Below are 23,689 nucleotides of genomic sequence, written 5' to 3' on the forward strand. Positions count from 1 at the left end.
GAGGTCAAGCACAGCAGGGCAGGCACAGCACAGCTCTGACTTTCCAGCAGCACAAGGGGTAGAAGGGGAGTGTGTTCCAATCTGAGCTCCCTGGGCAGGAGGATTTTGGCTGAGGGGCTCCCAGGATGTGGCCATGAGGGTGTGTCACCCTTCCCAAATCCACAGGGTGCTCTGATTTGTGGGGCCAGTGGGTGAAATGGGAGAGGTTTCCACAGCCTGGGTGTGTTGGACTGTGGGGAGCCACATGTGTGCCACAAGTTTGGCCACCACCAGGGCAATCCCTGTGCCCTGCCCTGTGCGCCAGGATCCCTGCCTGCCCCTGGCCACCCAGGTGCCTCATGGAGGAAAGTGCTGTCCCTCTCTGATGGGCTGTGGGTGGCCGTGGGCTCTAGAGGGTCAGGAGGAGCAGCTCTGCTGCCTTTTGTTTGTGTTGGTTGCATTTGGGGCGCCCTTACTGCATTGACTGGCCCCTCGCTAGGCAGGGGGATGCTGTGTGGTGCAGGGACCCCACGGTGTGGGCTGTTCTGGCAGCTCCCTGGGTGAGCTGCCAGGGTGCCAGGGTGCTGGTTTGTCTCGGGAGGGTGGGGTGAGTTTCATCGGGTGCTCGCCCGCTGAGTCAGGGGCTGAGCAGCCACGTGAGCCAGAGCCGTGCTCTGGATGCTCCGTGTCCTGCCCTGACCCCCTCTCCCCAGCCTGGGGCTGGGCTCTGTGGCTGGGCTGGGATCAGGGGCTGGGGCACTGACATGGCCTGGCAGCTCAGCCTACCCAGGGCTGTGGGAATGTGCTTTGCCTGTGCCACTTTGTGTACCTTCTCCACAGTCACTAATAAATCCATGCTGGCTTTTCCTGGAAGGTCACCCAGCCAGTTTGCTGGAAGGCCAGAGATCACTATGGGGCATCACCACATGGTTTGGATTTTTTCCCTTTTCCCTTCTCACCAGGATGGCAGCCTGGGGTTTCTCTAACCACGGCTCAAAAGCTGCTGCTCCAGCGTGGTGTTTTCTCCCAAGGAGGTGGTTTAGGTTTCAGAGGCCCCTCCTGATGGGAATTTGAGCAGGCACTAAACTAGGGCTCCTTGTGTGCCGCTGTTATCGGCGTTATCTGCTCCGTGGGGAGCAGGAGCCGCTGCTGGGGCGGGAGGAGCCCCCGGGATCTGCTCCAGGCAGCCCCCACCCCCCGGGCTGAGTCACAGCGGGCCCAGCGCGTTTGCTGCTGGGGTGACGGCAGCTGTGAGTCCCAAAAAAAGCCCCCAGCACTGATGCTTTAATGACAGGCGGATAACACAGCCCCGGGAAGACTCATTCCGTGCATACCTCAGCGCTGTGACTAAGCTGGAGCAGCCGCAGCCTCCCCGCGTCACCCGGCCCTGGTGTCACCAACCCTGCAGGTCCCACCAGCCCAAAGTGCCCATCGCCAGCCTGGTTCCATATTTAATGTCCCATGGCCACCCGAGTCTGTAATTAAGGATCTGCATCCCCCAGCTTTGAGTCTGGAGTGCAGCCAGGGCTGGTGTTCCCAGCCCACCAAAACCAACCCCAGGATGGTTGCAGCGCCCTCGGCTCCTTTACTGCCTTTGGGTGCCAGTCACCTGAAGGGCTGGGCAAAAGAAAGGCAGTTTGGCTGTTAATTGTTAAAAGACAAGTGGGAAAAACATTCCCAAGGTTTTACAGCTTACTGTGCCCTTTCCCTTGGCATCCCCATTCTCAGTTTCTGGACTTTAATCTCCAACACGTCGTTTATTACTGCTGCTTCTCTTTAACAGTAATATTTGCTAGGAAATGCAGTGGCTGCATGCCCACAGCCACTGCTGGGGTTTATCTCCTCTCTCCTGGTGAGGAGCTGATGGATATAGATCCAGGCAGCTGTGTGACCTTTACAGTCTCACTCTGAGTCTGGGGACGTGGATGTAAGATTGTTTCAAGTCATTTTGATTTTATTACAAACCAAAATACTTCATATTCAATGGCACCTCATGTGCACAGGATAATTACTCTTGGGGAACAAACAACAACCCAAACCTCAACACCTTAGACAGGTACTGGTGCAGCTGTAGCTCAGTTAGGCTGTTCCAAGAGATCCCAAACTTGGGAGCATCCAACACCCCACCTGCTCTGGCTCCCAGCTTTCCTGTGGGACATTACTCCAGCATTACACCTTAGCAGGAAGCTGTCTGACAAACAATTCACCGTTCAATAAACACACAAGCTGCACCTGCAGAGAACCATCTTCATCATCCAACTGACTGCCAAATCCCAATGCTTGGTACTGAAGCTCCTGGATCAGGTGATGGCATGGGGGCTGTGTTTGAGCAGTGACTTGTGGCACCTCCTCAGGCCTGTCTCTGGTAATGCTGAGGGAACAAAACCTCACAAACAGGAGCTGCTTCACTCCTTTTTTGTGGGAGAACATCAGGGTCCCGAGAACCTTTTTATTCCTGTTCCCAAAAGCTGCAGTGGCTGTAGCTTCCAGCCTTCCCAAGGAGCAGAAGACTGAAATTGAGGGATTATATTTAACCTGACACCCCCAAATCACGGGGGGAGCAGGATCCAAGCTCCTTGGTTTGTGCAGAGCCCTCCTGCTGGGATATGTGCTAATACCACATAAAAGAAACAACTGTTGAGGAGCTTCCCTGCCACGTCCTTTCCCATCCTTTATCACAATTAAGTTAAAAAGACTGGACCACTGCAAGCTCTATTTTTACACCCTCGGGCACGTGCTGTCGCCTCTGAGAGCTGCTGCTGATTTAGGAAGGAACACAAGGAGGGAGGGACTGCATTTCTATACCCTGTACTGCAAAAAGTGTGACTGTGTCTTTATTCTTTGTCACCAGCAGCACAGAGGTACGGTGATGCTCTCTGCAGCCACAGGAGGTGTGAGGAATGAATGCCCATTCACGTTTAAGATCAGCTTCTATGGCACATGATCCTTCCCAGCGCTGCGAGGCAGAGGAATCCTGACAACAGCAGAGTCAAAAGGAACCCAGACAAATGTCAGCATTCATGCAATTTAACAAAGCTCCCTACTTGTTTTTACAAAAAAAAAAAAAGGGAAAAAAAGAAACCCTGAAAGGTTTTAAACAAAGGGAAATGTCCTTCATTCAACACTGGTGAAATCTTTCAGCGCTGTCAAAGCGACTTCAAAGCTTCTCCACATCTGCCTGCTCCAGCCAAGCACTGCTGCCTGTCCTCAGGCCTTTGTGATGTACCCTTCTCTGATCAGGAAGTCGTAGATTTTCCTGGTTTTGTTCACATCAATCTTGATGAGGGCTCGAGCCTGCGCCAGTCTCAGGCCTCCCTGTTTGTTGCACTCGTTCACTAAAGCAGCTTTATATTCCAAATAGGCTCCAGGGACCAGCCTCACCATCTGACAGAGCTGCAAGACAAAAGGTGAAGTTAATAAACACCAACACTTGTCATGTTCTTCCATTCCCAGAGCCCTGCTGGGGGAGGAGCACGGGGAGTATTTTCCTGAGAACACTTCCAGTGTTTCCTTGCACAGGGCAGGCACACGGGAATGCTGTTTGGATCCACAGGTAGGGAGGGGAGGAGCCTGCTGGCTGCTGCATTCACAAACATTCCTGATGGAAAAATAAAGGAGGAGGATGAAAGCAAGCCCTGGGCTGGCAGGAGCACAGCTCTGAGTGTGTCCTGTGTGGGCGTTGCTCCTTCCCAAGCCCGGGAAGCACACATGCCACACTTGGAAGCAGCAACTGGGCTGGCTGGCCAGGAGCCAGGGAGGGCATCTGGCTGCTAATCCCCTGCAGACTCAGGCTCTAATACCTTCTACAAAAGCAGCTCCCCCTCCACAAGTCTGGCATGGAAGCTGTGCAGGGAAGGCATTCCGTGCTTGGAAGTTTGGTAAGGAATGGCTCTGCACAGCCCCTGAGCTGTTTGGCGGCACAGCTCCTGCTCAGCTCCCAAATTCCAGCTGCCTTCCAGGAGCATGGCATTGCTCCTGCTGGAGAAACTGTCTGTCTCCTCCCTTTAATAAGGAAATGCTTCATGCTCATTCCTCATGGATAGGAAATTGCAGAATTCCTCAGCCCTCAGACTTTCTGTCTCAGCTGACCAGGAAATCAGATTCCACACACACACTGATGTCCTGCCACCATTATTCCCGTGCTGAATGGAGCAGAAATGCCAGTTCCACCAAAGCCAGGAGCTGATTCCCAATGCTGCCAGCTCCAGCCAAGGGAAACAAGCACAGAGGGGAGGCTGAGGTACAGCTGTGCTTCACGGGCACTGCAACCTGCCTAAGGACACCTCAGGATTTCTATTAAGAAATAATAATCTCTTATTTCAATATTGTTCACTGAGTTAGAGGACAGGCCTGCACTGGGCTGAAAGACAACCAGTACTGATTAAGAAAAATTAACCCCTGTGCTCAGCCCAGCCTCACAGAGCAGGGAGATGGATGTTGTCACAGCACCAAATAACACCCTGGTGCTCTGCTCCTTCCTTTGCTCAATCTGCCCGTTTGTGCTGCGTGTGTAGCACAGGAGACTGAGAAGCCAACTGGAAAACCTGAATGATTTCTGTGAGAAAGGAAGAGCAGTCAGGGCCTGTGACTGAGGTGACATTCACAGCTCCCCAGACGTGGTGTGGGCAGCCCTGTGCTGTGCAGACACACATCATGGAGACGATCTTTCCATCCTCTCCTCACCTCCTTCTCCTTCTCGTTGAGCTTCTCGGTGCCGGGCAGGCCGGTGAGGTTCAGCGGCGGGGCACTGCGTCTGCCTGGGGGTGAGGAGGAAAAGCTCCATCAGAAAAGCTCTGAGAGAACCAGAGGAGCATGGGGTGGCTGCTCCTGGGCTCTGCCAGGGAGGCAGTTCAACCCAGCTGCAGCCAAGTGTTTACAGACAGGGTTATTCAGGGCTCAGCAGAAAGCTCTGCTGATGCCACAAAAGGTTTGGTTTTGCAATTTGAAGCTCTGTGAATGTTGCATGAGACTCGTGAGCTGTTGGTTTTTGGGAGGAACTGCAGGACAAAAGCTTTGTGTCAGACTGGCATGAGGCATGGCTCAGCTGGGCTGAGCCTCCTGACTGTCCCAGCTGCAGGGAGGGTGTGCCAGGTGTGCTGAAACCAGCACCTTGTAAGGATGATGAGACTTTTTATTGCTGTGATTAAGCCAATTTCTCTCTGGCATTACTGACAGTTTCATGAGGCAGAGTGCTCTTCAAATGCCTTTAAATACCATTCAGGTATTGCAAGGCAAATGCAGTCTGGGGATTGATTTGTTGTCTGTTAGGATGAACAGTTCTGAAGAAATATTTATCACAAGCTCATCTGGTGTTTATCACTTTCACTATTGTTTCTATATCATTATATAAACAACAGTTATAAGTTATTGTTTACTTTGCCCTTACCTGGCATAGCCTAAACTTTCACAAGGGCTCTCTGCTTGCAGACAGCTTTTTTTTTTCCTAGTAGTTGTTTTGGGGTGTTTTTTTTTGCAACTTGCAGAGCTCAGGACAAAGTTTGGGTTATTTATTCACATTGAAAAAGTCTCTCACCCTGTGCTGTGGGCTGCATATTTAGCACTGTTAGAGATAGGTGTCTATCCCAGGATAACTCCCCAAATTTGGTGAAGTGATGAGACCTTGGGAAATGTGCAAAAAAAATTTGTTTTTCCCAAGAATCCTGCCCTGGCCAGGTCCTGCCCCTGGCACTGGGAAGTCTCTGTGTCTCCTGGGCATCTGCAGGAACAGAAGGGATCTGGCTGGGTGTGAGGAGCTGAGCAGAGGGAGCTGGGGGACTGGGGAGAAGCTGGAGTGTGAGTCTGTGGGAGGTGTAAAGGAAGTTATTTCTCAGCACTGCTCCCCCTTCCCATGGCATGGGGCCACTGTGCTAGGAGGGACATGACAGAATTCAGTTTTACTCTTTTATAAACCCAGAAAATACCACACACACACACACAAACTGCATTAAATAAAACATATCGAGGCTGCAAAGTCAAGAGCTCAGAATCTAGAAGTGAAGCATTAATTTGCCCTCTTGTATATTCAGAGTGATGCAGCCTTTAATTAGAGCCACGTGGCAGCTCTTCCCCAGCATCCCTGGGCAGGATGTTTGCTTAATTAGCAACTCTATGGTATTCTGTTTGGGTTTTGTTCCACATGTGATGCTGCTTGTAAACACTGTGAGCTATCACAGCTCCACAGGCAACACAATCCCCTTCATGGGACACTGGATCCTTGACAAGCAAGGAAGTTCATCTCTCATTCCAGACCTTCAGATGGAAGACACTGTCCTCCCTCCACGGACCCTGAGATACACAAAGCTGATTTTTACTCCAAAATACCAGATCTTAGCAATCACCAGACAGGTTCAGAACAGTGCCCTGACTCACTGCTTTGGATCCTGACCCAAATTTACCAGGAAGAAATGAGGAAGAACATATAAACCCAGTGTCCACCTCTGAGAGGCTTGATTCAAGTGGTTCAACAGCATCCACATAAAAACTGGGTGTGGGACAGAGCCAAAGCCATTTTGCCTGGCAACATTTAACAACTTTGCAGTAAAACTTTATCCCAGTCTCAGTCACCCCATGACCTCAACAAATGGGATGGGAATTTATTTAAGTCTTGTTCATGAGGACCTTGACTGACCCCTGAATCTGTCCTGACGGGGCACTGAAAGGAGATGGGGTCCTCTTGGTGGAAAAAACCCTGATTTATGCTTACAGACTGTGCAAATTCTTTTGTTTCCTGACTTGCTAATGTAGCTTTAGGATGGGTTTTGACCTCTAGTCAGAAAAATCTAGAAATTCAGCAAAAAATCCTGCAGGATATGTGAGTGGAATGACTTGCAGATTGATGTGATGTTGACTTAAGCAGTGCTTAACCGTGAGGCTTGAGGACTGACACTTTGGCACTTGAGAAAAAGTCAGAAAAAAGCTGTCAGAGAAATATTAGTGGGTTTTTGGCAGACATCATCTAACACTTACCTGTAGTTGAAGGAACTGGTACCGTGGGAGTCAGGCCAGAATCACTGAAAAGAAAGGAAATTTTCAAATTGCCTTCATGTTTTTTAAAGAATAACTGCATGTGATGGCCCTGAAAGTGCTTCTTCCACAACTTGTAATAATTATACAATTCAACTTGCATAACCCAGGCCCTGACTAGGAGTTAACAGGATTTATAAATATTTAGTGTTCCCACATTGAAAAATACGTCTGAAACCTGTTAAAAAACCCAACAAAGCAATGTGGAGGGGCACACAATTAAAAATCCAGTGGAGATTGAGTGGGGAAGTTCCAAACCACCTCCTGCACACAGGATGCACTTCCTTTATGTTTGTTCCTTAAATCCAAATGCTCGTGCAGGGTGATGACACATTAACAATGCTGCTACATCTAAAATCATCTGAAATATTTCAGGCATCAGCTGTGCCCTCATTACTATCCATAAAGAGCTCATTTCCCTCCGTGACTTTACGAACAGCAGCTCAGTTCCTGAAATATAAATTTGAGAAAACTGAGGGGTCTGAGTCCCTCCTTCGCCTGCACTCAACCAGCACTATTGCTGTCACCCACTCTTCTGCCCTTCTGAATTCTGCAGGCTGATAAACTGGGAAGGGATTTGTTACTATCAGGGAGGAAAATGTGTTGGCTTTTGGCAAACTGAACCACAGAATCGCGGGAAGGTCTGGGCTGGACGGGACCTCGAAGCGCGTGGCTCCCAGGGGCAGGGACCCCTCCCAGCGCCCCTGGCAGCTGTGGGGGCAGTGCCAGGCTGGGGCAGGCTCCCCTGGCAGTGCTTACATGTCTGCCTGGCGGCTGAGCCACTGCTGGCAGGCGCTGCTGTCCTGGATGTACTGCAGCACCTCCGAGAGCATGGTGCGCTTCAGCCGCTCCTCGTCACGGCTCTTCTTCAGGTGCTCGTAGGTCCGGGCACCTGCGGCACACACACAGCCTGCCCTCACCACCTGCCTCCCCACAGCCCTCCAGACTGCCTCTCCCCTGCTGCAGGAGATTTTGGGGAGGTCAGGAGTCTGCCACTCCCAAAGCACAAGCTTGTCCCTGCTGCAGGAGATTCTGGGGAGGTCTCTGCTCCACCCAGCCTCTGCTGTTCTCCCTCCTCGTGACCCCTTGGCACCAGAAGGGATCAGATTCCACCCTGCACCCTTCCCCCTGTTAATTTCAGGCCAAAACCAAAGAAAAAAGGCTTCCATGATCTAATTCCAGGATAAACCAGGCCATTTTGTTATGTGGAGGTCTTAGGCCTCTCTCCAGATGTCACAGGTGTCGACAGGCAGAGAAATCATCCCAAGATAAAGCCCTGAGACCACTGTGCCATGACATAAATATGTTTTAATGAAGCTTTTGCAAAGTGCTGCCCAGAGCAGAGCTGTGTTAGACACTGTCATCTCCAGGCTGATGGCTCAGATCAGCTCTAAACCAGCCCAGCTGGACAGTGCATCATTGCTGAAGCCTTGCTCAGCTCCAGAGCCTCTCTGAGCTAAGTGCCTTTTTATTCAACACATCCTGAATGTTGTAAAATCATCCTGCCCTTCCTTGATGGATGGGAATGGGCTGAATAATGCATCAGGTACTTACTGCAGAAATTGGTGATTCCTGCTGCTCTGTATTCCTGGAGTCTCTTTATTTCCCTGCGCAGCTCAAATTCCACTGTTGGACCCCACGAGGTGGCAGGAGGGAAAACCAAAAAAGCAAAAGTGGGTCAGTGGGGTGGATTGGGAATGTGGCTCTTTGTTATCTGCCTGCACAGCTCAGCTCTGAACACACAAACCACAGCCAGGGTTAACCTCCCTCCACAAGATCTCAGTATCTCTCTGTCCCCATGCTCCTTGGTCACAGATTTCAGCTGGTTTCTAGAATTTCTGTGCTCTGAAAAGGCATTTTCTCTTCATGCTTTGACAGTCCCTTTGCCATACCCTAGACAAGGCAAATAACAATAATGTGGATTTCTAGAAGGCATTTCAATAGCTTTGAGGAACTGCTCCAGCCAGGCTCCTTATACATCAAATATTCTCTTGGAACTATGATTTTCCTAGCTGGACCTTCCAAAATTTTTCCTTGCAGACAATTTTTTTCCTGCAGTCAGGAAGATGAAATTATGAAATGTTTCTTTTGCTCAGAGATATTTCCTGTCTGTTGCTTTCATCAGCTGCCTTCCAGCACTGCTCACTTTTACAGGGAGCAAGTTTCCTTGTGAATTTATTTCCTGCTGCTGCTCAGGAGACCTGTGTAGTGCCTGTACCTGCCAGGTTCACCTGAGGATCTGCAGCCACTACAACAACAAAACCAGGTTCCAGGAGCAGCACTCCCATGCAGCACTCATGACTTTGCAGGATCATGCTTTTGGTATTTCACACCGGGTGTCCTGAAAACACGGGCACAACTTCGTAAATGCTTTGTTCTTTCTAATGAGCAACAACTGTCCCAGTTTAAGTCACAGAGTGAAGCAGGATGTGGTGAGTCGGGCTGGAATCTGCCTAAATGCAGGCTGTGGGGTGATTCAGGGATGGAACAATGCCTCTCCCCTAAGGTAAGGACATAATGACCACTGCACTATATAATTATGTGACATTAAGTACTTTAACGTGTGTCTTTCAAAGAATTCACTTTGCTGCCAGCTCCCAATCTCTCCACACAGACATAATATAGGATTTTATTCTTCCCCTGATACAGAGTCCCAGTAAATAAAAAGTGCTCTTTAGATAAAAAAATATTACCTCTAACACGTGACCAGAATGTTCAGTCGGCTGCGAACTCAAACAAAGAGCTCGGACACAGTTTAGTGGAAAAAACCCACTGGCTGCTCGTTCAACATATCAAACCACAGATGTGTTTGTTTTCCAGATGGGGGAGGAGGAGGAAGAGCAGCTCCTGCCCCCAGGAGAGGGCTGTGGGGAGCAGGGCTGCAGCCCTGCCTGACTCACGCGCGTGGCTCTCGATGAACTTGTCGTGCTCCAGGGGCCCCAGGATGCGCGCAAACCTCCTCATGGTCTCGTACAGCTCCTGCACCTCCTTGGGGTAGCGCCTCTCCAGAACTGCAGGGACACAGTGCCACATGTCACCACCCCTGCTGCCAGGGGAAAACGCCTCTGGGGGGGCTGCTGGGAGCCCCAGCCCAGGCACTGCCCCAAAATCCACATCTGGGCCTTTCTGGTGCCACAGCTACAAACTGCTGAGTAAAAAGTGACAGAAGTGACGGCCCTTCAAGTCCTTAAGGCATAAAGGGTGGTATTTAAATGCTGCTCAGTCATTTCTCACAAGAGTGAGGTGCACTTAAAAGGCCTGGGTTTCACCTTCCCCCTTTTCCCCACTCAGCAGAGCCCAAATGCTTCTGAAGAGCAATTTTGAGGCAAGAACTAAAACACTGGGCTGGGAGCAGTTAGAACCAGACGGCTGGAGACAGCTGGGGCAGGAAATCTGCTGGAATTCAGAACATCTGAATATGTTCCAGTATGAACAAACCACACTGGTGACCTGGAAGTGGTGAATGTGTGAAGTTTTGCCACTGTGAAGTCAAGCAGTTACACCTGATACTCACTCTGAAATTTTCTGAGGTTGATCAGGCCATGATCTCTTATAATTCTGGAAATGAAAGAAAATTATATTAATAAAGGCCATTACTCCTGCATTGCCTCACAAACACAAAGGCTTCAGAAGAAACTTTGATTTAGACCATCAGAGGAGTCTAAAACTAAACATGAATGAAATTTCCATAAGCCCTGGGCTGGCTGGAATGGAAACATGATGCAGTGTGTCTTTAATCAGGGTAAATTTTGGACAGTGGTGTGCATTAGCACTGAGCACAAAGGGAGCTGCAATCACTTTAAAGGTTGGAAATTGCTTCTTTAGGCACAGATTTCACATCTACAGCATCTCATAACTTGTCCTTCCAAAATCAGAGGTAATGAATGTCTCATGAACATCATTTCCAGCTTCAGAGAGAGACAAACTTCCCTCTGCTAAGCACAGGGTAGAGCTGGACTGGAAATGCCACCACTGGGACAGCAGAAAGGCATTTTTCCATGGCAGCCTGGGTTTTAAAGAGGTGGTGGAGGTAACTCTGGGCTTGAACTGCTCCTGCTGGATCAGGGAAGGAGCAGAGGGAGACCAGGTGCCTGACAAATCCCTCTGTCACCAGGGTGAGCAGTGCCACGTGCTCATTGCTCTGGGGTGACTCCACTCTGAAAAACAAGATACCACAGAGCTGGGCTGGCAAGGTCAGCCCAGAACTTGCTCTGTAAAATCCATGACATTTCCTCTGCTGTGCACAAAGCCTTCCTGTCCCGTGCACAGTCACCTTTCTGACAGTGACATCAGGGACTTCTGTGGCATTTTCCAGACTTTAGTCCCATCCTGCTGTTGAAACTTCACAAAACCTGACACTGCTGTAACCACAAGAGTTATGGAGAGCCCTGCAGCACTTTCCTTTAGTATGACAAGATTGATTATCATGGAAATTACACCACATAAATACTTTTTATTTATGAATTATAAAGAACCAGGTCAGTCCTTCCTGTCACTCAGCAGAACTGTGTAGTTTTATGAGAAGGACTGGAGCAGCCTCACTTAAATCACTAATCCTTCCAGTATGGAGTAATCCAGCAAGATATAATTTTAAATATTGAACAAAGTACTTCAAAGTTATAATAAAACTTAATTTAATTAATAGATTGAGTCATTCTAGAATGCTGTCAAATGAGTTGAATAAATTATTCAAGCCCACGTCAGCAATTGAGTTATCTTCAGCATGGAAAACTAACTTAGGGACCACTAGGATTTAAAAATAATGATGCAAATATTTCTGGGGGAAAAGTGGGGGTCCAGCAATCAGTCACAGTCTGGCAGGATCTTTTTGAAGCAGGAAATTCATCATGTGTAATCCATCAGCATTGCACAGGGAAGGAAAAGCACAGTGGCTGCTTCAAAACTCACTTTTTCCGTCTCTGTCTCTCCTTTAACCTGGAATGATAGATATCTACAACTGCAATCTTCAGAGCTGCAAAACACAAAGATTAAAGAATTCATAAGCAATCACTGCAGGAGGCTGAATTTCAAGCTTTTATGTTCACATTAGGCTGAAATGGTTTAAAAATCCTCAGGCAATTTTACAGGGGCATCAGCTCAGCGCAGCCCTTGCTACCTGGGGAAGGTTTCCTTTGCTTCCTCCTGCCAAATTCATCACTGGAAATGCAGTGATGCCAACATGAACCTGGGCAGGTCCTGAGAACTCCTCTCCTCCTCCTTCTTGGACTGTTCTGCTATCTGCAAATATTTGTTCCTTCATACATGCAACAGCCAAGTGTTCCTTCTCCTGAGGTGTCATCTTTGGGCAGAGATGTTTGCCCAGAACAGGGAACTCCAAAAAGCAGACACAGTTCTGACTGTGAGGACTCAAAGGAGCCTTTGCTACAGTTGTTAGAGACATCTGGAAGATTCCAGCTTGTTAACTTCCAAACTTATCTGTCTGCCAGGAGATCAAAGAATAGTTAGGACAATGTGAAGCAGCCCAGGAAAAAGCCCTGCTCATTAGAAATCACATCCTTCCCAAAATCAAACCTGCCTGCAGCCTGGCTGAGCCACTCACACAGCCTGCAGCTCCTTTTTCCTGCAGCCATCAGCTTAATAAACTGGTTTTTTTTTGGGTAAATTCTTGAAAGACAAGATAAAGAGACACCTATCACCTTCCCTTCCCTTACTCTGTTGGATAACACACAATTTCTAGATTATTCAATGAGTGTAGAGGTGGCTGATTTTTAATGTTTTTTGGTTTTTTTAAAATTTATGTTAATAATTTCCATGTGCTCTCAGAAGGAAGAGGCTCAAGGCTTGGCAGTGGTTTGGAGGCTGTGACACAACAACCAGATTTTGGAAAAAGGGGAACTGGGGTGGCCCAAGGGGGACAGAACCCAGGATCCATTTCTCCCTGTAGTTACACAAAAAGAGCAAAACTGATAGTGGCAGTTTACTGATTGTACTCTCAGATTAATAATTAATAATGCAATTAAAAAGTGTGGTTCTCTGTCTATCTTAAATATGTATGTAGGTGTAAACACCAGGAAGCCCCAGCCTCTGGGAAATGCATCCCTGCATCCCTCTGGGTAATCAAATTTCATACAAACAGGGACAAAGCCCAGAGGCTGTGGGGATTCAGGAGCTTGATCCCAATAAAAATCCTTCAGTTTGTCCCAAATTGCTCTGATATTAATCTAGGAGTAAAGGATTCTGTGTGAGCTAGGAGGGGTGCTGCAATATTCCTCCTTGTTTTTCCAAATTTCTTGCATTTTCCAGCATCATTGTGTATTTTCACAGCGAGGGATTGAAGTTTCCTAATTTAAGAACAAGCAGAGACAGCAAATTTTCCTTCGTGCTAAAATGTGGGGACAAGAAATTGGGAATGCAGCAAGTTAAACATGAATGAAATCCATTAGGAAGGGCTGGAATTGGAGCCAATTTACAGAAAATATTTTTGTAGTTTTGAAACCCTCTGCAAGCTCAGCCAACTTGTTATTTTCTGGGGTTTGTGTGGGCAGAACTTAATAAGTACATGCAGAAACTGCACTGGAGAACCTCTATAAATATCACAAGTAATTATGCACCTCTAACCGTGGAGTTTTGATGCTTTCACCTAGGTGCACAATATTCTAAAGAAATGATGATCAGCTGGGGAGAGGAAGGAACAAATGAAGGGAAAAAACGGAGCTTCTGCTCCCAGAGAAATGAGCATTTCTGCCACAAGCCCTTCTGGAGGGGCTTTTGTTTTTAACAGCCAGACTCAGGCAGGACAGGCATCTCCAGCTCTGGAATGCATGAATAACTCTGCCTGCTCCAGTGCCCCTCGGAGCATGGAAATGAGAGAGGAGATGCTGGGGGAATGGCAATGAATGATCTGCTGTGCTGCTGCCCTGGCCCCTGCAGGGAGGCTGCTGCTGCTGGGGTGAGACACCCCAAGCTGACCCCTCTCACTGTCCACTCTGGGCTCTGATAAGGCTCTGATAAGGCTCTGATAAGGCTCTGAAGGCCCCACTGATAGGCAGCAATTCAAGGCTCCTTCCTCCACTCCAAAAAAACCCAAATATTTTGGTTTCTCCAGAGTGTGTCCAAAACAGTTTCTCTGCTTTTCATTCCTCTGCAGCCTCACTTGGTGTGCAGGGAAGTTTGTGGGACGCTCATGAGTGAGAGCTTTGTTCCATGGAGAGAACCTGAACAGGCTCAGATAATGGCAAGAATGCAAACTAAGCCCAGGGAGCAGCCTGGGGGAGCAGTGTGTGCTGGGCTGGGGACCAGCTGAAGGGCTGCAGTGCAGAGCCAGGCACCCTGCAGCCCAGCAGGACCCTGGCAAGCAGCTCCACCTGCCTCTGGAGCAAACACTGCTCACAGACTGCCCTGCAGCTCCACTTCACACTTCCCTGCCAGTTGCAGCCTATTTCCACTCACTTCGAAATCTGTGGTTTCAGCAATTACTTTGCAGTGTTAGAAGTGAAAAATCATTTACATGAGAAGGGGGGAAAAATAGCTGGGAAAAAGATAAATTACCAACGTTCTAATTCAGCCTGATGAAAACTTGTAGTTCATGAAATATTCAAGCACTGTGGGCTGAATTAGGCTTGTAACTGGTTGGTGCTTTTGATCTGTCCATTATGTTTTTGTGTAACTGCAATATGTATTTGCATGTCCTTACTGTACTGCCAGCACTGAACAAAAGAGAACAGTTCCAGAATTGAACTGAAATGGGAGAGATTTCATACAAATTTTTGCCATCTCACTAATACCAAGAAGTGACAGAATGATGTCTGTGACCTCCTGTGAGGTGGGAAGAGCTGGTACAGGTACAGGTTCTGTGATCCTCACAAAAGCTGCCTGGAGCCTTCCCACCTTGGAATAAATAGCATTTTCTTGTGGGAATACCAAGAACTTGTTCAGAGTGACGCAGGGAAATCTGACAGGTAAAATACATGAGATAAAGCTTTAAATAAAGTATCATATAAAAGATGTACATCAGAAAACAGAGGTCAAGCAGCTCAGATCTAGAACTTCTTAAAAATAATTTTTACAAAATATTACAAAAAGCAGTGTGGGAGAAAGGGAAGAAGGGGGAATTCCACTCCAGGGGAAGCACAGATATTCCTGTGGGATGTGCAGCACTGAGCTCTGGTGCACCAAGAGAAGGAAAGAGAGACCACAGAAATTGTCCTGGGGTGTCCCAGGCCCCAGCCTGAGTGACTTGCAGAAAATGCAATTTAAAAGTCATTTTCAAAAGTTAATCCTGAACCCAGTGAGGTTTAACACGTGGCAGGAAAACAAACTGAGGATTTTCTCCCCCACCTGAGCCCCAGCCTTGGCTGTGAGGCCCCATTTGGGTTTCTCTGGGCCGTGGAATTGTTCAAGCCCTGTGTCCCATTTCTGTCCCATTTCTGTCCCATTTTCACTTCCCCCCAGGCTGTCCCAAGCCCAGAGCTCCTCAAACCAGCCCTGCTCCACGAGCCCTGTGCTGAGCACCTCCTGCCCCATGGGCAGCCCAGCTGGGCTGCAAAATCCTCTCAGGCAAAGTGGGCAGCTTCAAAACTGCAGCACAGGCAGGATGTGGCTCCTGCCTCTTTTTGTATTAAATGGCAGGAGTGACAGATCTCACTCCAGATTCTTTAGAAAAGAATTCCTGCTCTCCCCAAGGAAAAGGAAAGAAGCTGGCTGGACCCTGGGGGTCATTTCTGCCAGGCTTTCCCTCCCACGTGGGCACATCTGGACAGCTGTGGGGAGGCAGATGCCAGAGTTCCAGGGCTCAGAGACCCAAACTGCAGCTCCACAGCTCTGCCAGGCACTCTGCACACAGCAAATGCCTGACAACTCTTCCCAAGCACTGGAGACAACTGAGGGATGGAGCAGAGAGCACCCAATGAAATTATCGAGTGAAAATATTGGACAGACAGGGGGAAGTATTTTTTCACACAACACATAATTAAATTGTGAACTCCTAATTGGATTGTGGAAGTCCCTGCTGCAGGATGTGCAGGAGCACAGGCAGATCCAGCTCCAGCAGGAGTTAGCAGAGCTCCTGCAGGGTGGGGCAGGCAGGAGGGCAGGTGTAAGGGAGGGCTGAACGTGGAGCTGCCATTCATGGGCAGAAGCAAGAGGTTATTTTGCTTTTTTGGTTCCCCAGGACCCAGCAGAGAGCAGGAGGAGTCCCTGCCATGGCCTCAACAAAAGCTGAAAGGGGAGAGGCTGCCACAGGACTGAGGACCTGCCCTGAGCCAGGGCAGTGTGCATTCCTAAAGCTCCTGCAAGCACTGCCCCACTTCAAACTGGCTTTTTTAACTCTGCCAAGCCTGTCCGTACGTAACAGGGATTTGTCTGTCTCCAGGGGATGCAAAGGCTTTAGCTCAGAACTGCCTGACACAGATGGCAGAATTCTGAGGCATAAACACAGGACTCCTAAACCCCGTGTGTACTTACAAATGTGGGGAAAAGCAGGATCTTCTCCTCTCTGTGGATTAAAATGTCACTTCAGTAATTCCTGTTATTTCTTGTGATTAAGGCAGCATGTTCACAGAAACTCAGAGCAGGAACTGGGCTCATAAAATCATCCTCACAATAAAAAGGAAGTTGTCACACAAAGCTGATGCTACTCTAACTCAGGGCATGCTGAACATATGAAAAATCACAGCTTTGAGTCCAACACTTCTAATGTGTTTCACATACACTACACACCTCCCTGCTGCCTGCATTAACACCTACCCTGATAGATTTAATGCATTAAAAACCCAAACATGAAACCCCATACATTAAAAGTGTATGTTCCCTTTTAAAGTGTGTGGAGAAAGAAATGAAAAGCTGCACAGGCATCTGAAAGAGTTTTCAGACCGGGTACAAAAATATGGCACTTACCATGCAAAATGTCTGAATCATCTTCTACAAAATCAATATCCCTCAAATCCCACTCAGCATAGTTGTCAAACTCCTGTTCAGAGGTGATTAACACATGGTCACTAACGAGCACTGAAACATTGCCCTCGGGCTCCAGAGCAGGCAGCAGGACTGGGGACAGGGATGCTCCATCCTGAGCAGCAAACAGCCCAGGGCAGCTCTGCCTGGGGAGATGGGTGTGAATGCAGCCCAGAGCTGGGCAGGGTGCTGTGACTGGGAATTAGCCAGCTCATGGGATGGAAATCAGGATGTCCTGAGAGCCCTGGGTGGGATTTTGGGTGCAGATTCTGCTCAGAGGTACAAACCCTGCGGGGCTGAGCAGGACAGGAGCAGGCACTGGGGCCTTTTCCATGCCCAAAGCAGTGCAGGTGTCCCAGGTGATGTCTGGAGCAGGGGTGTGCTCCCCTCAGGCAGGTGACAGTGCTGGAGCTGATCCTTTGGCCCAGCAGCCCATTCCCAGCCCCGATCTCTGGACAGCCGGACAGCCGGACAGACAGCCGGACATCTGGTGGCAGCAGCAGGTCCTGCAGCCTCTGCTCCTGCCCTGCCTCTGCAGGCCACCAGCGCCACCTCGGGCACCAAAGGCCTCATTAACCCAGGGCTTTAATCACCAAAATGTCCCCTGGGAGGGAGGATCAGAGAGCAGCTCCCTGCTCCTCACACCTGAGCACAGGGCTGGGAGCATCCCTCAGCCCCCTGCCCTCCTCTGGCCCTTCTACAGCACCAGCAAGGACAGGCAGGGGCCAAGAGGGCTGTGGGAGCTGAGCCTGCACCCAGCAGCAAATTTAAAATAATGGGAGGAGAGTGTTTCTTACCTCAACAAAGTCAGCTCTGGCTGGCATGTAGCCAGCCATGTCCCTGGAGAGCAAGGAGTCAAAGGTGGGCCGTGGGGGATCATCAGCAGCTGCAAAAAACAAAGGTTTTCAGCTCTTGAGATCTTCTCTTAAGGATCTGTAAATAAGTGTTTATTTTGCAGGAAAAGTGGGAATAATTAGTGGAAGAAAAATACCCTGATTGGGCTTTTATTCAGTGTTATAGTCAGAAAAGACAGAGTTCATCCAGAGAAAAATGCAGCAATCTGAGATCTCGGTAGTACTCTCAAGAGTCAAACACAAATTCAAGGTAATAAACAGGTCATAAAATGTAAACTTTGCATTTTGGAGCTCAGCACCCCCCTGTAAACCTCTGCAGATCCCTGGGGCTCAGCGTGCAGGTTCCTTTAGTTAATAGCACCAGGAGTGCTAAATCTGCCTTCTTCTGGGGGCCCTTGGCAGGGCTGCAATTAGAGGCAGAGAACTCCCAGTTTTTACAGCCCTTCCCAGCTGAGGAGCTCGGTGTTTTACAGACAATAACAGTCTGAGGCTCACAGTGCCCTCCTGCAGGAGCTGAGCTTTGTGTGTCCCAGGGCACAGATAAAGCAGGCTGAGGCACAGGGAGTTTGTCTTGGCCCAGGGCACATAAAAATATCAATAACAGCCAGGGACAGAACCAAAATTGCCCAGTTCCTGCTGCTTAGCTCTAACCACTTTACTGGGAAATGTAAAGCTCCAGCCAGCCAGCAACTGCCTGGCCCAGGGAGGCTGGGGAGCTCTGGAATGAGCAGCTGCCAGACTGGGGGAATGCTAAAGATGTGAAATGCAAGGAAAACTGAGAATTTGTGAACTTGCTGCAGACTTTTTTAACAGGCAGCTTTCAAGGGAGAGGTGTGAAATCAGCATAGCTGAAAGGAGTGATTTTATGACAAATTAAATCAGCAGTCAGGCCTGGGACACTGTGTGCACAGAAATGTGCACAGGAGCAGAGGGAATGTCTGAAGGCAGAAGTAAATCCCTGCTCAGCTCCCTTTGCTGTGCAGGGTGAGAAGCACACTGGGATCTGTCCTGAGGGACACACCTGAAGGAGCTTTGGGGTGGGATAAAACACCCAAAACTTCTGCTGGGGTGATTTCTGGGTTGTGGAGGAGCTTCTGCTTTTGAGCCCCTGATGTTTGGGTCAGACCCTGTTTCCTGCCTTGCCCATGGAGCTGGCAGCCTTGTCTGTGTGGTACACCCAGGAATCCATCCAGTGTGAAGAGAACCCAGCTCCTGACATCCCCCAGAGCAGGTTATCCCTCTGGGAATGATCTGTGGTGCCTGTCCTGGCAGGGCTGGATACTCACAGTGGAAGGGAATGGCTGTCTCGTGGTGCTGAGCCTCCTCTGCCTGCTTCAGCTTCAGCAGCGTGGAGGCAAACAGGGGGTTGTTGATGAAGTGTTTCATGTAGTGCTTCTCACACTCCTCCTTGGATTTGGTGCACATCTGGTTGGCCACATCCTGCCTGCAGTGGGGAGAGGGGGAGGCATCGTGTGAACAACACAGAAATGTTGGGGTTTTTAAAATTTCTCCAGTGGGAAAAGGTGATTTTGGTTGTGTGCAGAGAACTGGCCTGTGATGGTGCCTGAACTCACACTCACAGCACCAGCACTCACATATTAGTGCCAGGGAACATTTCTGGGTGCCCATCAACAGTGGAATTCACTGTTTTCATATGGGAAGCTGATGGAATGTGCCACATCTTTAACAGGCTTGAAATTTACTGATGTCATTTGAGAGCTTTTAACACATTTTACTGACTCCAGGTAATGGCAAACTCTGTGACCAGTTATCAATCCTACTTCTGACAGCAAGGTGCACCTGAGAACTCTCAGCTCTGCTTCTGTGAATTCTGGGGTTCTGTACTTTAAACACAACTATTTTAATAAAGGAGGAGACAGATAGCTCATGAAAACAGGATCTGATACTCCAGCCCTCCTTTAGCTGCTGCATTAGTGTCTCACCCACAATAAGTCATTGAACAGTCAATGTGCACTGATGAATTCCACAGTGAGATCCAGGGAAAAGAAAGGAAAACCTGCCCATCACTGACTGAAATTGGCTGAACCACAGAACTCTCACCAGTTCCCAAATCCACAGTCCATCACGGCTTCCAGGAGAGACATCTCCTCCTGAGCTGTCCAGTTGGGGTCCAGCACAGGGAAGTCAGATGTCTGGAGAAGAAAAAAGAACAAACTGTGATCCTGTGTTCCAACCCACCTCAGAGAGGGCAAAGAAGTTCTGAACCACAGGGTGACACAGACAGAGATCATTCTGGTAGCTTTAAACTTCCACAAAACCTGACTGAATAATTATTGGATTACTCAGGGAACCAACCACAGCAAATACTGGTACATGCTGTGTCTGCCAGCTGTAACCATGAAATACAGAAGAACTACTGGAGACTTTAGGAATTGTTAATTTGGAGGATGAAGAAACAGCCTAGAGAAACAGAAGCCAGTGTGCCTGGTTGAAGGACTGTCAGTCTAGTGAGGGGCACTGTGCCAGCCAGGCACAACAAAAAGATGCAGCTGCAAATGACTCCACTACTCCACTCTGTCCCAGGTGGATATTTTTCTTTTTTTAATAGTGTAAAACCTCTGAATCAAAGAATTGCATCTTCTTTCAGTGTCAGGTGAGTAAGCCAGGGAAGCTGTGAGAGCCCAGACTGAGCAGTGCTATCCAAAAGGAATATTTACCATGATCTCATAAGTGTGATCACTCTGGTGCTTCTTGTACTCAAATCCTCGGGTGAAACACTGCAGAACAAAAGACCAGAACTGTGTTACTTCTGCCCTGAAAAGATTTTCCCTTTTTTAACTCCATTCTCTGCCCACCTGCCCTGTCTCAACGCTCCACCCTCCAGCCCCCTTTGTCACTGCCCTGTCCCCGAGCCAGCGGGCGTGCTGCAGAGCAGGGGTGGCAGTGCCAGCCTGGGGTGGCCCTGTCAGGGCAGTGAGAGCTGTGCCCTGCTGCTGGCACTCACCTGCAGGCACAGCAGGAAGGGAGGGGGCCCACACTCAGCACACTTCACGTAGGGCTCCGTCAGGTACGAGGAGCAGCCCCGGCACGGGGGCTTGTCGAAAGGGTCACCTGGGGAGAGCAGAGCAAACCTCCTGTCACACAGGCACAGCACTGCTGGGCAGCCCCCAGCCCCCCTGCGCCCAGCCAGGCAGCTGAGGGCTCATCCCAGCTCAGGATGGTCCTATGGACTTCAAATGAACTCAGTAAATAGGACTGTCGGGTTATAATGGCTTCAAACTCAGAGCAGGGTTAGATTGCAGAACTGGGAAGAAATCCTTCCCTGGCAGGGTGGGCAGGCCCTGGCACAGGTGCCCAGAGCAGCTGGGGCTGCCCCTGGATCCCTGGCAGTGCCCAAGGCCAGGCTGGACAGGGCTGAGAGCAGCCTGGGACAGGGGAAGGTGTCCCTGCCATGGCAGGGGGTGGAATGGGATGGGCTTTAAGGTTTCTTCCAACCCAAATCAGTCTGTGGTTCTATGGTTCTGACTTTTCCCAGGAAAATGGATTTGAACCAGCTCAATTGTAAGTAGAGAAAAATCAGACAAAACTCACACAGCATCGCTTGTGAGCACTAAAGCACGTCCCCAAAGTGCCACATTCACACATTTTTTGAGCACTTTCAGGGATGATGATTCCAAAGTCCCACTGCTCCAAGAGATCCTGGTACCATCAGGTTTTTCCTGAGCAGATTTAAGTGATGGCACTTACTGCTGAAGGAGGCCAGGCGCTCCATCCCTGCCCTGGTGCTGGCTGTGCTCCTTGGGGTGAAACCCGGCCGGCCCAAGCACCCACAGCGTGAGCCTGGTCCCAAACTGCGGATCCCAAAGGGAATTCTGGCTCTGCCCTCGTGGTGTCCTGAGGATGTCCTGAGCAGCAGGCAGAAGGGCTTCAGCAGCCTTCAGACCCCATTCCACACGGACCCTCTCAGGCTGCGGGGAGAAACCCAACACACAGGTGTGGGGTGATGGGGACGCAACCCCAAAGTGAGGGTTTGGTGCAATGGATGTGTGAGGGTTACGCAAGGAAGTGCTCTGCACCTCCCAGAAGGACTTCCCAAATCCCACTGCCCCTATCCCAGTTCTCAGTCCCCCACATCCCAATCCCCACTCCCCATATCCCACGCTCCCATATCCCAATCCCCGCTCCACCATATTCCAATCCCCACTCCCCATATCCCAGTCCTCGCTTCCCCACACCCTAACTCCCATTCCCAATATCTCAGTCCCCTCTCCCCATATTCCAGTTCCCACTCCCCTATATCCCCATCCCCATATCCCCATATCCATCCCCATACTCATTCTCATTCCCACATCCCCATGTCCCCAAGTCCCCGTTCCCATCCCCATGTCCCCATGTCCCCAAGTCCCCGTTCCCATCCCCATGTCCCCACATCCCCATGTCCCCAAGTCCCCGTTCCCATGTCCCCATTCCCGCCTGCCCCCTCTCCCCATCACCGCCAGGCGGCGCCCCGCCCCGGCCCCGCCCGGCCCCGCCCCCTCCGGCCCCGCCGCGGCCCGCGAGGCTCCGTGAGAAGCGCGCGCGCTCCCGGCGCCGCGCTCTCCGCGCCCCCCACCGCCCGAACCGCGCTCTCCGCTCTCCCCCCCCGGCGCGGCCCGGCCCGGCCCGGCCCCGGTGCGGCCCGCCGGGGTTGGCGGGGGGAGCCGGGGCCGCCGGGGCCGCCTCTCACCTCGCTCGGGGCGGCGGGTCGGGCCCGCGCGCGCGCCCGGCCGTGCGCACGCGCCGGGGCGGGGCGCGCGCCCCCTGGCGGTGCCGGCGCGCGCCGCAGGCCCCGCCCCGCCCCTCGCGGGGCCTGAGGGACAGCGGGACCGGGGCGGCGGGACCGGGGCACCGGCGCGGGCCGCGCCAGCCTCGTGTCCCGTGGGGAACAGCCCCGGGCCCCTCTGACCGCCCGGGACGGCCCCGCGCTCCTTCCCACCGTCACCGGAGCTGCTTCCCCCGGCTCCTGACGGCCTTCGGCCTTCGGGGGCATCCCGGCGGCTCTTGAGGCGGCGAAGGGGGGATTTCCATGGGAAAGGGCTCCCGTGGCACTGTGGATGGCCTTGTGAGGCAGGTACGGGAGGAGCTGGCCCTGTGGGGGATTAGAACAGAGATAACAGAGAATCCCGGAGCGGTTTGGGTGGAAGGAACCTTCAGGATCCTCCAGTGCCACCCCTGCCATGGCACGGACACCTTCCACTGTCCCACGTGCTCCAAGCTCATCCAGCCTGGCCTGGGACGCTGCCAGGGGTGTGCATCCTGTGCCAGGGCCTCCCCACCCTCACAGGACAGAGCTCCTTCCCAATATTCCATCTATGCCTGCCCTCTGGCAGTCTGGAGTCATCCTCCCTGTCCATCTCTGCTCCTTGTCTGAGCTATTTACCAACAAGATTGAAAATGCTGGCCTCTATTTCCTTTCCCTTTTGCATGTGAAAAATTATGGGAAAAAATTTAGAATTTGGGAGAGGCAAAGTGTGGAATGTCAATGAAATATTTATTGCTTCTGCTAACAGGTTTTTCCTGCATCTGGGAGTTAGAACTTTGGGTGGTTAAGGGAAGGAATCAGCCTGTGGGGATCTGGTTCCTGCTTTTCCCAGGAAAGGTGATGCATCTGCAAGGTAAAAATGCTGTCCTGAAGCCTGCAGCTTTCTGTGCACTTGAGATATTTCAGTGTCGAGGGTCTTCTTGTTATGCCTCTGGCATGGGAATGAAAAAATATTCATAAGGAGCGTTAAAAATCTGTGGAGTCTTAGAGGTTTTTCAGACCAGCATTTTAGTGACACAATGTCTCCTGGCTGACCTGAGCTGAAGCCACAGGCCCCTGATGGCTCCTGGAGGGAGCAGTGGCAGGAAAAATCTTTTTCTCTGAAATCTGCTCCAGTGGTTTCCAGCTCAGCAGAGCCCTGAAGGTGCCACCAGCCCAT

The 23,689-nt window shown here is 50.4% G+C and overlaps 1 protein-coding gene across 1 annotated transcript; it reads right to left on the reverse strand.

The window, feature by feature from the left end:
• Positions 1 to 2,990: 2,990 nt before the first annotated feature.
• On the reverse strand, positions 2,991 to 22,500 carry TADA2A (transcriptional adaptor 2A). The gene is made up of 16 exons (XM_084218857.1): positions 22,456 to 22,500; positions 21,477 to 21,697; positions 20,734 to 20,840; positions 20,447 to 20,506; positions 19,830 to 19,921; positions 19,055 to 19,212; positions 17,712 to 17,800; positions 16,858 to 16,930; positions 11,911 to 11,974; positions 10,517 to 10,560; positions 9,903 to 10,013; positions 8,557 to 8,628; positions 7,762 to 7,894; positions 6,946 to 6,989; positions 4,663 to 4,736; positions 2,991 to 3,372 (listed from the first exon to the last, which is right to left on the reverse strand). Exons 2-16 carry the CDS (start codon positions 21,499 to 21,501, stop codon positions 3,187 to 3,189), a joined length of 1,332 nt encoding a protein of 443 aa, XP_084074983.1. The 5' UTR covers positions 21,502 to 21,697; positions 22,456 to 22,500; the 3' UTR covers positions 2,991 to 3,186.
• Between the last annotated feature and the right edge of the window lie 1,189 nt (positions 22,501 to 23,689).

Source organism: Fringilla coelebs, assembly GCF_963513975.1.
Source record: "Fringilla coelebs genome assembly, chromosome: 20".
In the NCBI taxonomy this organism is placed as follows: domain Eukaryota; kingdom Metazoa; phylum Chordata; class Aves; order Passeriformes; family Fringillidae; genus Fringilla; species Fringilla coelebs.

Coding starts and splice junctions, on each gene's coding strand:
- TADA2A (XM_084218857.1), bottom strand. CDS start 21,501: ATGGAGCGCCTGGCCTCCTTCAGCA. Junction 11,975..16,857: donor TGATTCAGACATTTTGCATG/GTAAGTGCCATA, acceptor TGTGTTTTGCAG/CTCTGAAGATTGCAGTTGTA. Junction 8,629..9,902: donor GTTCATCGAGAGCCACGCGC/GTGAGTCAGGCA, acceptor GGGGTCCAACAG/TGGAATTTGAGCTGCGCAGG.